The sequence below is a fragment of the Ixodes scapularis genome, unplaced genomic scaffold (assembly GCF_016920785.2).
Source record: "Ixodes scapularis isolate PalLabHiFi unplaced genomic scaffold, ASM1692078v2 PGA_scaffold1__304_contigs__length_218370807, whole genome shotgun sequence".
Lineage (NCBI taxonomy): Eukaryota > Metazoa > Arthropoda > Arachnida > Ixodida > Ixodidae > Ixodes > Ixodes scapularis.
Genome location: NW_024609846.1, coordinates 119742094 through 119756826, shown reverse-complemented (window position 1 = coordinate 119756826; position 14733 = coordinate 119742094). Strand labels below are relative to the sequence as shown.

The 14733-nt window shown below is 46.8% G+C and overlaps 1 protein-coding gene across 1 annotated transcript in view; it reads right to left on the bottom strand.

Moving 5' to 3' along the window:
- LOC115316947 overlaps nt 1-11767 on the bottom strand; it is a 32503-nt gene extending 20736 nt beyond the window's left edge. The window contains exons 1-2 of the mRNA XM_029976498.4: nt 11403-11767; nt 8680-8855 (exon numbers count right to left, since the gene is read on the bottom strand). Coding sequence (XP_029832358.2) covers nt 8680-8855; nt 11403-11668 — 442 coding nt within the window. The 5' untranslated portion in view covers nt 11669-11767. The remainder of the gene's footprint in view (nt 1-8679; nt 8856-11402) is intronic.
- Between the last annotated feature and the right edge of the window lie 2966 nt (nt 11768-14733).

The following is a 14733-nucleotide window of genomic DNA, read 5'->3' as shown; positions in this document are numbered from 1 at the left end:
ACGAATTGCTGTATTTTTCTTATTCGTGTCCCTAGTCCCGCAAAGATGATGTCCCTCGCATGGGAGAAAAACGCCTGATTGAATTTTTAGTATTATCTATATTGTTCTGTGAAGTAGGCGTAGTATGTGTAATTACACTAAATTGCAGTTTTTGTTTTCTTCTTTTTTGCAAAACGAACGTGAAAGTTTTAGACATTTCTGATTGGACTTCTCGGTCCCCAGAAACAGAAATTCGATCCTCATATTAAAATTAGTGATAGAATACAACGTTCCTTTCATTAAGCCTTTGTGCAGGTGATGTCCTGAATTGGTGAGCTTTTGTCCGGTGATTGTCCGGAGGATTCGGCACATTGACGCTTATCGCGACGATTAGTTTCGCCTGCTTCGGCCACCAAAGCGATTGCTGTCGCAGTGAGCCATGTATTAAGCAACAAGTAGGCAACATTAATAATCAATACTTTTTAGGATTGGCTTCCGTCGCTTCTGCCTTTTCCGGTCACGTGGCATGCAGCAATCGCACCGATGTACGCGTCCAGGTAGCATACCAAGGCTGCGATCGGATTTCAACTGGTTCTAACTCTGTCATAGAGCCGCTGCGACAGTGCGACCGTGATTTATTCATTTGCGCACATTACAAGTGCACATGTGACCATGGTATCAGTAAGTCAGCCCCTCGCTCGGTCTTCCCAAATTTCATAATGCTAGAGTTGCGGGTGAACATACTCACAGAGAACCCGACTTTTATCATTTTAAATAACCCGGGTACGATTCACTATCGGACCCTTGCCAATTCTGAGAGCTGCATTTGTCATCCTCTCTTTTTTTGGAAAGAAGGTCTCATTGTTGACCCCCACTCTCACCGGAAATCTACACACCCAACCCTAATCAATTCTTTTTAGACAGTTCGACAAACGGGCACTTTCGCCCCATTCTTCATTCTGCGAATCGGTCTAGGGCGAATAGGGCGAATTGCCCTATTCGACGAATTGTCCTTTTTCCAGTTGTCCAGAGACCAATGGAATTTCGACGAAGTGACTGGATTTGTGGTGCAGTACGCTTCTTCTGCAAGAATAGAAAGCCACATGGAATGATCTATTGTTATATTCACACATGATGTCGGCTATTAGTACATCCGGGTGTGAACCAATTCTGCTGCACGCCGAGACACATGCGTAAGCGTCCTTTATCAGCAGTCAAGCTCCTACCTACCAAGACGTCATGAACTACCTCGACAGCATGGCGAGCTTTGGAGTGCTTCCAGAAGCCAGTTAAATTACGTGGGCTTCTGAAAACCACTATGCATGTCACATGCAAAAAAAAAAAAGTTGAGCACTGTTTGATACTAATATTATCGCTCTACTCACTGACATACAAACCTATTTGCAGGAATGCATGCGTATGTAAACGATTACGAGACGAAATGTCCAACGAGCCTGAATGTCCAACGAGACGAAAGATCCAATAATGGATATTCAGGTACGTTGGACATTCAGGCTCGTTGGACATTCCGTCTCGGTTGGATCTTCCGTCTTGTTGGACATTCAGGCTCGTTGGACATTCCGTCTCGGTTGGATCTTTCGTCTCGATGGACATTCAGGCTCGTTGTACATTCCGTCTCGGTTGGATCTTTCGTCTCGTTGGACATTCAGGCACGTTGGACATTCCGTCTCGCCTGTCACGTGCTAGAATAATTTTCCCTCTTAAATGTACAGACTTGTGTGTATATTTAGTCCGCGTCCCTGCAGGAATTGCCGTAGATACATCATACTAAAATGTCGTGCCACAAAAGCCAACGTTGACGGACCGACAAAGAAACAGAGCAGACACAAATATTATAATTTCATCTATAGGAAGGCTTGATGGTTAGTTAGCTGAGTGCCGATGCGCAGCTATGTACCAATCAGTTAAAGGGTTCGATTGTACGATGCCAAACGCCCCTTTGATAGTAACAGTTCAAATGTTTGGAATATTCCGATGACATAGGTCAGCCAATTTGAAATATATAATAGGAATGCAAAGTACGGTGTTCTAGTGCATCGCAATTGCGGGACGTCTATGAAAGCTGCGCTTCAGATCCCAGGAATTTCTAGTTCAGTCCTCATCCCTGCCCATTTCGATTTATACAGATGAGCTACATATGACGACCCGCCCATTCTAAACACATGACCGCCCGCCAGCGCCACTGACTATGCGGAAAGTCAATATTTAAGTTTTTAAAATGAGCTTTGGGAGCTGTGGGTGCGAGGCATCAAGAGTTTCCACAAGCGTAATTTCCCACAATAAAAAAGTATAGATATCTTTTTTAAATAAAATCTACATCTAACGCGCCTGAAAATGCATGGGGGGTGGTGGCTGGTGTGACCCGACAATTCCTGAGTAAATGCGGAACATTTGTGTGAATTTTAGAAATTTTTATTTTTGTTCGTTTATCTTTGGAACAGACAACTACTCACTGTACACCTCAGTCGTCAGTAGTTTACATACGCATCCATTTCCTACCATTAGGTTTGTATGTCAGTGAGTAGAACGATAATACTAGTATCACACAGTACGCATATTTTTTTTGCATGTGACATGCATATAGTGCATGTCACATATAGTGGTTTTCAGAAGCCCATGTAATTTAACTGGCTTCTGGAAGCACTCCAAAGCTCGCCATTTTGTCGAGGTAGTTCATGACATCTTGGTAGGTGGGAGCTTGACTGCTGATAAAGGAAGCGAACGCATCAATCTCGGCGTGCAGCAGAAGGTTCATACCCGGATGTACTAATAGCCTGCATCATGTGTGAATATAACAATAGATCGTTCTACGTGGCTTTCTATTCTTGTAGGGTAAGCGTATTGCACCATGAATCTGGTCACTTCGTCGAAATTCCATTGGTCTCTGGACAACTGGAAGAAGGACAATTCGTCCCGATTCGCAGAATGAAGAATGGGGTGAAAGTCCCCGTTTGTCGAACTGTCGTAAAGAGTTGGTTAGGGTTGGGTGTGTAGATTGCCGGTGACAGTGGGCGTCAACAGTGAGACCTTCTTTTAAAAAAAGAGAGGATGACAAATGCAGCTCTCAGAATCGGCAAGGGTCCGATAGTGAATCATACCCGGGTTATTCAAAATGATAAAAGTCGGGTTCTCCGTGAGTATGTTCACCCGCAACTCTTGCATTATGGAATTTGGGAAGACCTCCTGATGCCGTGGTCATATGTGCACTTGTAATGTACGCATATGAATAAATAACGGTCGCACTGTCGCAGCGGCTCTGTGACAGAGCTAGAACCAGTTGAAATCCGATCGCAGCCTTGGTATGCTACCTGGGCGCGTATCGGTGCGATTGCTGCATGCCACGTGACCAGGAAAGGCAGAAATGACGGAAGCCAACCCTAAAAAAGTATTGTAATAATTATTAATATTACCTACTAGTTGCTTAATACATGATTCACTGCGACAGCAATCGCTTTGGTGGCCGAAGCATACGAAACTAATCGTCGCGATAAGCGTCAACGCACAATCACCGGACAAAAGCTCACTAATTGAGGAGATTAGCTGCACAAAGGCTTAATGGGAGGAACGTTGTATTCTATCACTGATTTTGATATGAGGATCGAATTTTGTATCTGGGGACCGAGAAGTCCAATCAGAAATGTCCAAATCTTTCACGTTCGTTCTGTAAAAAAGAAGAAAACAAAAACTGCAATTTAAAGTAATTACAGATACTACACCGAGTGCACCTAATAATAATTATAATAATAAAAATTCAGTCAGGCGCTTTTCTCCCATGCGAGGGACATCATCTTTGCGGGACTAGGGACACGAATAAGAAAAATATAGCAACTCGTACAATACGGAAAAACGGTGGCTGAGGACGCTGAATCCCGGACAAAAGCTCACCGGACAAAAGCTCACCGGACAGAAGCTCACCGGACAAAAGCTCACCGGACAAAAGCTCACCCATTCTTTCACAGACCGGGACAAAAGCTCACCGATATTTTTAGAGACCCGGACAAAAGCTCACCACGAGAAAATTTCATGTTGGTCTTAACACGAGTGCGGACAACTTAGGTGCATGCGTGCGACACAAAAAGGCAACGATAAATTAAATCTGACAGGCGCATGGTTTGTTGATTTTAATAGAAACAAGTTCATTTATTGATTGGTAAAGAGAAAATGCAGTCCCCCACTAGCTCCAGCAGTCTTGGTAGATATAGATGTACATGCAAGCCCTCGCAAATATTTCTAAGACTATTCTGCAGGTGCAGAGTAATTTTTTCGCACCCGCTTTACGGTGGGCTCACCTCAAGATGAGTTGCTGGGCGAGTTGGATAGACATCTTGGCTTATTTGCGCTGTTTAAGTCACGATGGGCTCACCTCTCCGGGCTTTTGTCAATGCCGTGGCAACGAGCGCCTGATTTTGGTGTAGGCATTCAATCAGCCTCCAGACGCTTGGATGGGCGTGGCCGACGAGCTTCTGGAACCCGGTATTCTATCTTTCGCAGGTGTTCATCCGGTTTTTATCTTGAAGAGCGGTGTCGTACATATTCCAGCGTACCAGGGGAAACTCCGATCGCCGCGGCGCAGAGTCAGGCGAAGGGAAGAATTCGCTCTGGGTGCCGCCGCAGCAGACTTGGACGTAGTTCAACTACTCTACTCAAACTACTGTAGTTTAACTACTTTTCCGAGTAACTTGGTAACTTTCAATTACAACTCTATTTGGGTAATTAGTAGTTTAATTTAACTACGTTTGTTGGGTAACTTCTACTCAAATTACTAACTACTTTCGAAGTTTAGTCCTATTTTTTTTTTTTTTCATCACAAAAGTTTGAGTGCACAAATAAATAAGACGCTGGCAGATTAAGTGGCATTCACGAACAAGGGGCCCCCTCACATTCCTTTCCCACGCACTTACACTCGGCAGCCCTAGAAACTGCATCACAGGCGTCCGTGGGCCAAGGTGGCGACGACGAGCAGCCAAAACATAACACCGGCGCGCACGAACGCAGTCAGAGATGCTTGACAAGCCTTGGTCGGGTGTTGACGTAATCCGATAATGCACGCAAGCGCCGCGTTTCCAGCTGCAAACGTGAAAGACGGTGACACTCCGAGGGTTGTTGTTGTTTTCATGGTGTGCCTTTAGTGAGTTCTGGCTCAAGTGGTAGGTTCCACGGTAGGCGCCACTGGGATGACCTCGCAGCTGGGCGCCTGTTCTCATGGTCGCCTCGTCGTCAGCGCATACTCCCTTGCAAAGCGGACTCCCCCGCGCATAAACGCAGACACGGATAATCCGTTCATGGGAGCACGTTCACGCTTCCAGCTGCAACTGTACGTGCGCCGATGCTTGTTCACGTAATCCTTCGCGTCCTTCCGACCTTCCACGCCAGGGAGACCTCCTCTTTGTTGAAAACGTTTTAGTTGTCAGGCGCGTCAGGATACCGTAGTCGCCGGCGAGGATTTCGAGTCACCCTTGGGAGATCCTTTTGTTGGACCCAACGTCAACGGCAAAAAACAATTTTTTTTTTTTTTTTTTTAAGTGGCGTAGCTATAACATTGCAACGAGACGCGCAGTCGTCCTGATGATCTCATCGTCGTGGCGCGAGACTTGATCCCTTGACGGTCAGGTGCACTCGCTCGGCGAAATCTCCGAACGTCGTGAGAATAAAGAGGGGCCAGTCATAACAATCTTAACTTTTCCAAGAAAAAAAGAAAAAAAAAGAGAAGAGTTTGTTATAAAAGACCCTCTAGCCGAGGCAAGCCTCACATGTTTCGTCATGGACACCAAAGATGCCGACACTCGCTTACCCGACCCTGCACAGCCTGCTTCTGAATTGAACGCTGTCTTTGCATCCAGCGCCACGGTGGAACGTCTTTTTAGCTTGACCGAGGACGTTATTAGAAGGGAAAGAGGAAAACTCTCCGATAACAACTTTGGAAGACAATTGCTTCGGCGAGCGAATAATTTGTTTTGGAAGTCATAAAATGACTGCATTTATTTCCGGCTCGCAGGGTTTTTCACTGATCAAAACTTCTGTTCATTTTGCTGCCACAAAAACATAAAAAGTAACTTCGAAAGTAACTTCAAGGTAATTCGCTACTTTTTTACAGTAGTTAGTAGTTTACTCAATTAATATTACAAATGCGTAATTTCTACTCTACTTCAACTACTTTTGGCGTCGATACTCAGTAACTTAACTTAACTACCTTTTTTGAGTAATTTGTACATGTCTGCGCCGCAGATGGAACAGAAGCATAACGGGAGCGGCCGTTGACATACGTGCAATCAAAGTAGTCCAGCAGGTAGCCGATGTCACCGGTAGACTTTTCCCTGTGGAGCAAGCTGTGGTGGAAGGAACTTGAGCCCATCTAAAATCCCGCACAATTTTCTAAATTGGTCATCTGTCTTGTACTTTTCCAACAGGCCAAACTCCCGTTCTTTCAAAGTATTTTTTAAAAAATTCGCAACTCAATGGTGGATGAGGTACAAGTTCTCCTAAAAATGGTCCAATGTTTATTGCGTCCGCATTTTATTTCAGCCCGTGTTTCGCCCGGGTAGGGAAAAAAAAAAAGAAATCGAGGTGAGCTTTTGCCGGGTCTGTCAAAAAACAGGTGAGCTTTTGTCCGGGTCTGTCAAAAAACGGGTGAGCTTTTGTCCGGTGAGCTTTTGTCCGGTGAGCTTTTGTCCGGTGAGCTTTTGTCCGGTTACCGAGGACGCTCGTGGGTCCCACATTTGTTTCCGGTCCAGAGGTACGACCTTCTAAAATCAAACGCGTGACAGGTTGTCAATGGTCAACGAGTTCGGTCTTTGATCTTGTAGCATGTGTGAGCTTTTAAAGGTCTTTTTTTTAAATTATAGATATCATCTTTATATTTAGATATATAAAACGAACAATAAATTAATTGTTTTCGGGATTTTATGAAGTCTACAAAATATACGAGCATAATTTTAATTTCATTTTGGGGACTTCACAGAGCCAACGTCAGTGGGACAAGCTCAGCGGCATATCAAAATAGCCGTGCATCAAAAATCCCGGTACTGAAAAGCCCAGTGCCGAAGCGACCGAATACCGAAATGATCGCGTACCGATATCTCCGCACCGAAATGTCCGGTTCCCGATTTCATCGAACGCATTTTTCACCGCCGTAACTATCAGTAATCCTACAATTCAACAAAGAAATGTTTTCTAAACTCTTTGCAAGGTTCATTCTATATTCGTTGGATATTCAGACTCGTTGGACATTCAGGCTCGTTGGACATTCCGTCTCGGTTGGATCTTTCGTCTCGTTGGATATTCAGGCACGTTGGACATTACGTCTCGATTGGACCTTTCATCTCGTTGGACATTCAGGCTCGATGGACATTCCGTCTCGATTGGATCTTTCGTCTCGTTGTACATTCCGTCTCGCCTGTCACGTGACCGATTGGACATTCAGGCTCGTTGGACATTCAGTCTCGTTGGACATTCAGGCCATAAGCGTATGTAAACTACTGACGACTGCAGTGTACAGTAAGTAGTAGTCTGTTCCAGAGATAAACGAACAAAAATAAAAATTTGTCAAATCCACCCAATTTTTCTGCATTTACTCAGGAATTGTCGGGTGACACCCCCCCCCCCCCCCCCCCCTGCATTTATAGACGCGTTAGATGTAGATTTTATTTTTAAAAAAGATATCTATATTTTTTATTAGTGGGAAATTACGCTTGTGCAAACTCTTGATGCCTCGCACCCACAGCTCCCAAAGCTCCTTTAAAAAAAAAATAAATATTGACTCTGCGCATAGTCAGTGGCGCTGGCGGGTGGTCATGTGTTTACAATGCGGGTCTCCGTATGTAGCTCATCTATATAAATCGAAATGGGCAGGGATGAGAACTGAACTAGAAATCCCTGGGATCTGAAGCGCGGCTTTCATAGACGTCCCCCAATTGCGACGCACTAGAATACCCGGACATTGCATCCCTATTCTAGATTTCAAACTGGCTGACCTATGTCATCGGAACATTCGAAACATTTGAAATCTTAATATCAAAGGAGTGTTTGGCGTCGTACAATCGACACCTTTAACCGACTGGTACATAGCTGCGCATCGGCACTCAGCTCAATAACCACCAAGCCTTCCTATAGATGAAATTATAATATTTGTGTCTGCTCTGTTTCTTTGTCGGTCCGTCCACGTCGGCTTTGTGGCACGACATTTTAGTATGATGAAACTACAGAAATGCCTGCAGGAACGCGGACTAAATATGCACACAAGTTTGTACATTTAAGAAGGAAAATTATTCTAGCACGTGACAGGCGAGACAGAATGTCCAACGTGCCTGAATGTCCAACGAGACGAAAGATCCAACCGAGACGGAATGTCCAACGAGCCTGAATGTCCAACGAGACGAAAGATCCAACCGAGACGGAATGTCCAACGAGCCTGAATGTCCATCGAGACGAAAGATCCAACCGAGCCTGAATGTCCAACGAGCCTGAATGTCCAACGTGCCTGAATATCCATTATTGCATCTTCCGTCTCGTTGGACATTCAGGCTCGTTGGACATTCCGTCTCGTAATCGGGTCCTGGCAGTATAGTTATCTCGCATTTTATTTTCAACGCGTCATTTAACGTTGATATTGAAGGAAAAAAAAAGTTATATGAGAAGAAAAAACAGGGAAGTTTACAATGGCGCCACGGGGTCCCTTCTCACCGGGTATGATGCCGCTCCAGAGCGAAGAGGCGCTCCACTGGAGCGTGCTGTTGGTGCTGGCCGTCCAGTCGCGCAGCTCCCTGCACTGCGAGATGAGGCGCAGCATGGTGGCCAGGTCCACGGGCTGCACGGGCAGGCCCTGCGCCTTGATGATGGGCTCCGCCTCGCGCTCGTCACTGCGTCCGCAGGGGAAGAGACATCAGACGCAGGAACCCCGACCGAAAGACCCGTCGGTTTGACCCACTGATGATTCCCTCGAGGAATGTAAAGCGAGGGAGGCGATTTTGTACCGAGAGACGCAGCACCGCGTAATTGATTCCTGCTGGCAAGTTGAATGCGCCGGTTGAATTCTCTCCCAGAGACGCTGTCACACACTGCCCATAAACATCATGCATAAGACGCTCTTTTCTCTGTAGACACGGAGCATGTATGCTCCGAACATGTCCGCGAGCATTTGTTGTACGACCAAAGCCGGGGTTACACTGTTCATATATCGCACAAAAGAAAGTCGGCAAACACGGGTCATCGGAATATCCGTGGTTCGAATGCCGCATGGCACGTTTTTTCCTTGAACTAATTGCTACGTGGCATTCGAAGCACGGATCTAGCGGTGACTCGCGTTCGAATCTGTATGCAGCCTGTCTTTTGTATGATGTAATATAAGCAGTGTGAGCCCGATATACGACTGACTTTCTTATAAGATATATGAAAGGCAAATCTTCAGAAATGTATTTTCGCCAAAGAAATTAAATTTTTTTAGCGAGGTAGATTAGAGTGCGCGGGAAAGTGCACTTAATACATAGTCCAAGTTTTCTGTTTTATCGAAATCGGTGACCATAAAAAGTTTGATGGCGCTAAGTTACTTTAATCAACAGAGGGCAAGAAGGAGACCGGATACAGGTGTTGTTTCACGAAAGCACGATCTGCTCAAGCTCCTCAGCAACCAAGTCCCCACCCTATGTCTGAAATAGTCAGCAACCATCCAGGCATGATCTCACAGCGGCACTATGAGCTGGCCCAGCTTAGTGCTCACCTAAACGGGTAAAATGCCGCATGGGCATGCATGCGGCATATGATACGAACTGCCCAAAATATTGCCACAACAGGAAATGTGGCAGTCCAATCCAATATCGTTTTTTTTTTTTTTTGGTTGCTTTGTTTACAGTTTAACGAAGTCGGAGTTCTTTCACGCATGGCTTTTGTACTGCCCCGGAATGAACGCCGCTGGTCCAGGTCATTTGAGGGCACCCTGTACCAGAAATATAGAAAAAAAAGGCTCCTAAATTATTTATAAATAACAAAAGTATATTAGAATCATCAATTTGATGCCAGGGATTTGCAGACATGGTGAGTACAACACAGAAGCCGCATTAAAATTCTGCCAGTGCCAAGGATCGAGAGATATATTCCAACGGGCGCCAATGAATAAGTGTTCGAGAGTGCTCTACAAGTGCGCTACAGGCTTTAGGGTTTCTTGATTTGCTCTTGATAATTAAGTCGCAGAGCCACGATTGACAGCTTGTTCTGGCAAGCGGCGAAGTTCTTGTAATTGCCCCAAAAAGTTGCTTGCAAACGCGCTTTCACCATATCGAGGCCCTTTCAAGATCCGTATTTTGGTGGTTTATATGTTCATTTTCATTCGAAGCGTTAGAAATGATCGACCTGGTTCAAAGAAACCGCACTACCAATCGATAGGCCCATTAATGCGAAAATGTGAGGCTTGTGCGAAAATTGTTACAAATTATACCGTACGTGCCTCTCCTTGAGGGTTGGAAATTGACGTCAAGGGCCACTAACCAAATGTTCGACACAAACCGACAAATGACTGGTGCGCGGGATTTTGTTTTAACTGCGGCAAATTTGATGCCGACAAGTGGACGGCCTTTTTCCGGAAGTCGTAGCAGCACTTCAAGAATATTTTCGAGTAACATGCCGATTCTTTTTTTGTCACAAGCAATATTTTGCAAACGCACGATTATCTTTCTTGTACACTTTGGAATGCAGAACTTTAAAATGCGACTAAAAAAGATCAAGCTGTTGAGAAAAACGAATGAAACGAGCAAAACATGACTGATGTCCAGGGCCACCAGGCTGTCTCCCTTTGCCAGTCTCAGTTCTCCGCCGAAGATGACCTGTTTGTTATCTGCGCTAATTAACTAATTGCCTACGTAACGCATACATAGACCGTCGTGATCCATGACTATCCAGACCTATACAGGTTAGTGTAGGAGGACAACTACCAGTGGCTTCGGTTCTGGCAACGCGCATGCACTATATAAAAATACAAAAATTACCCTCGTGCGTCCATTTTCCCACAAAGTACCCGGAAAGCCAATACTATAGATTCTACGACTGAAAAAGGTTAAAAAAACCTGCAAAAGGTGTAGTCGTCCGCAATGTGACGCATTTTCAAGAGTGTATGGGGGTTTGGAGCGTTTCCTCCCTTGCACCCATTGACTCGTCATCTACACTGCGTTTCGCATTACGATGGATCACAGAGAATGCTACGAGCCCTACAAGCCAATCCAAGGCCGTGAAAGTGTTACGTGATCTTCGAGAGGGACAGTTGCGGGATACGTTCCCAGCCCTGGGATTGGCCGTGGGACGACTCGTAGTATCCGCAGTGGTCTATTGCAAGGTGACACGGAGTACAGAAGGTCTTTGGTCCCGACCAGCCCACTCCGGAGTCCGAACGGACGAAACAAGAAAGCGAGGCGCCTCACTCGAGCTCGAAGAGGCGGCAGGTCTGCAGCGTCACTCCGTCCTGGCCGTACTCCACCCTGGCCAGGGTCTTGCCGTCGTAGTACATCACTTTCTTCACCCCGCCGGGCGGCGGGGCCAGCGGGACGGCCGGCACCTCCACCTGGGACACGGACGCCGCCGCCGCCACAGACGCGGAGGTGCCAAACACCGTGGCGCTGGTTCCGGCCAAGGCGAGGGTAGCGACCAGCAGCACGAGCAGCCAACATGGTCCCGGAGGAGCCGGCATGGTCCACGTTGCCCCGACGGGGGCGCCTCTGCAGCCTCCGTCTATCCACGGTCCCCGATCCCAGAAGGGGTTAATCCGGGCCACTAGGGGTTAATCCGAGGGCTCAGTGTCTGCCCGAAGACAGACGCCAAGGTCGCTGAAGGGACTCGACCCCCCGGCGGCTTCGGTCGAGGCGCTCGTCGGTGCGACTGGACGGCGACGGGGTGTCGCGGCGAAGTCGCCGAGGTGGAACGGCAGCGAGTCGGCGGCGTCGAGCGCGTAGTGTACGCGACTCGGCGGTGCCGGCAGGCGGATGCGGGTCAAACGCGTTCTTAAAGTGGGGCGCGCCTGCTGCTCCCGCGCCCGTCCCACCGCCACCACCACCTCGGGGAATCACAGAAAAACAAAACAATAATAAAAACGACGTCAGCTGAAACGTCGTTTTTCCTTTTTGTTGCTACTTCGTCGATGGTACGGGTGAACAAATGATCGGCCAGCTGTGTGCTCCCGGGGAGGGGCGTCTCGGTCGAAAAGCGAGGTGGGCAGGCAGGCAAGCGCGAGTGAAAAATCGCCCCCCGGTGCCAGCGACTCGACGTACGGGAGCAGATGAGCCCCTCTCATGGCCGCGAGGCTGGACGGGAAATTTTCTCGCCACGGGCCGACCAGTGACCTGCGCGAGTTGGCGCTCATTTCACTTCTCCTTTCGCCGAAACGAGAATGGGGGAATTAAGAGGGGTATTTCTGCCGAAGACTGAGTCATTTTCTGTGGGAAAGTTTCGAGTCGCATTGCACTCGAACATGCATTGCGTGGTCTGATATCCTCTGAGTTCCTTTTATCGAGAAGATCGAACTTGATTTTTGTAGGGAAATAAATGTTTAAAGTTGAATTTTCCGAGAAGGCAGTAAAAATATTTACCTTTTCGGTTTTAGTTTAAGTGAGAGACAGTTTGAAAGTACCAGACTCATTCTACAATTAACAAGAACACAAATGCCGCACGACAGCAATTTTGGGAACGCCAAATTGCACAGTGCGCACATGCACTCGAGAGTTCTTTCTCGGTTGGAAGTTTGTTATATAAATTCATAGTGTAGCGGAGTGCGTAGCTATGTGGGGCGAGCACAGGCGGAAATAAAGAAAAGGCGCAAATAAAGAAACATGGTCTTAAAAACGCAAGTAAAAAAAAAAAAAGAAACGAACAGTTTCACGAAAAAAAAAAAATGTCCAAGAAAAGTTTTTGTATCTACCATACTCACCAATGGAGGTACGTAGCCAGGACTGTGATTCGGGGGGGGGGGGGGGCATGACAAAATGCTGTATGATGGGAGGGGGGAGAGGAGGCCCCAGCAAAATGGGAGATTTAGGGAAAGGGGGGGGGCAGAATTTGCAGTTGGTTTGGCATGTATGCTCTAATATGCGAATAAATTATATAAGATACATTTTTTTATATTTATATACCCCGCTGGGCGCGGCACCTGCTCCCACGAGCCGGCGCCCTCGCTGGGCTCTGCACTGACGCGCTCCCGTTGTTCAGCTGTTTTTTTACAGAGTAATCATAGCACCAAGGGGGGAGAAAGATAACGACTATTTGCTCGTCCCGCGTTCGTCGGAGCTCCGGGCAGAGAGCAGCTGCGCGTCCGCTCCGCGCGTGACGACTGTATTTCTTTTCTGTTTTGTTACATGGATGGCATTCCTCTGTAACTATAACACAAACCACAGTCTATTTGTATGACACAAACAGACTGCGTTTTGTGTTTTTGTCAAAAGCAGCCGACTGCGCCCTACTATTCGAGTTAAATCGTTTCCCGTGGTGACCTTGTTTCTGCTTCCCTGCGACATTCTGGGAATGAAATATTCGCGAGTGAGAGATACCAAGTACCAAACATGTACACGTTATTAAAAGAAAAAGCATTCTATTAACTAAACACCTTTACTCATTCGTGATCGAGATTCAAAAGAAACACGTTACTTGAGCTCCAAAGTAACGGGCTGCTTTCTCGATACTCTGCGTCATCTTTCACTTGCAGTAGTCGCCTTCGGACGTATTTTGTCGGTAATGATTCTTTTTTTCTTAAACGCATTCATGGGCATACTGATAGGGGATCGGTGGCCGAATATGATGACGCCCCGCTGCTAGGAGCAAGCGGAACGGAATGTCGCGCCGCGGGTGCCAGGAATCCTGCAGGCTCAATCCCTATCACTGCCCGTCGATCTCGATCTGGTGCAGCATCGTATACCGGAGTGTAGTCGATCGTGCATCACTACTGCGTGGTGCACGTTGAAGACCGCGGGCTAGTGGCGCTACTGTACTGGCTAACTTTCTCGCCTACGGCGGAGACACCTGACACTAAATGAGGCTGGTTAAATTCACGCTCTCATCACACAACGCGCAAGTAATTTTTATATTGAAACCTCACACCATACGGTATGTCGATCGGAACAAATCTCCTGAAGATTACCTTTGCTGGTAAAGTGAAAGCTCCTCCCACCTCTTCGCCTCCTCTTCAACGAACGCACTGCCAAAGGGGAAAGAGGTGGAAGGAGCTTCCACTTTTATCTAAGCGTAACTGCAGTAATAAGTATCAGTTATGCGGGATCGGGACAACTCGTCGAAAGCCAATTCTTTGAAGGCCTATTCGTCGAAAGCCAACTTGTCAAATAGGACTACCCCTTATAGGCCAAGTCGTCGAGGGGGCAGCCTGTCGAAGGGCAGTTTGTCGAATCGACGTAAAAAAGCTTGAGGGAAACAAAGTTAATTTTATTATTGTCCTTCTCTTGCCCTCAAGTTTGTTTTGTTTTGTTCCCATTGTGCTGTAGCAAATCGTCTGTCAGAGCAAACCTCATATCTAAAATACGACAATCTGTGCAAAACGTTTGACCGTGAACGCGATCGAGCCATCGGGATATGGTGTGATTAGTGGACGATTCGGGTGTTCAGGTAACAAGAATCATCGGGTGTCTTCCCCAGCAATACTTAACATAATCCAAGATCTATCTCGTTACTATTGAGTCAGCTGGCCAGTGGCGTTGGTAGAGAGGCGTTTCGGGGTTGAAATCACCTCCCAGCATGATCCCCCCGGCCCGAAAA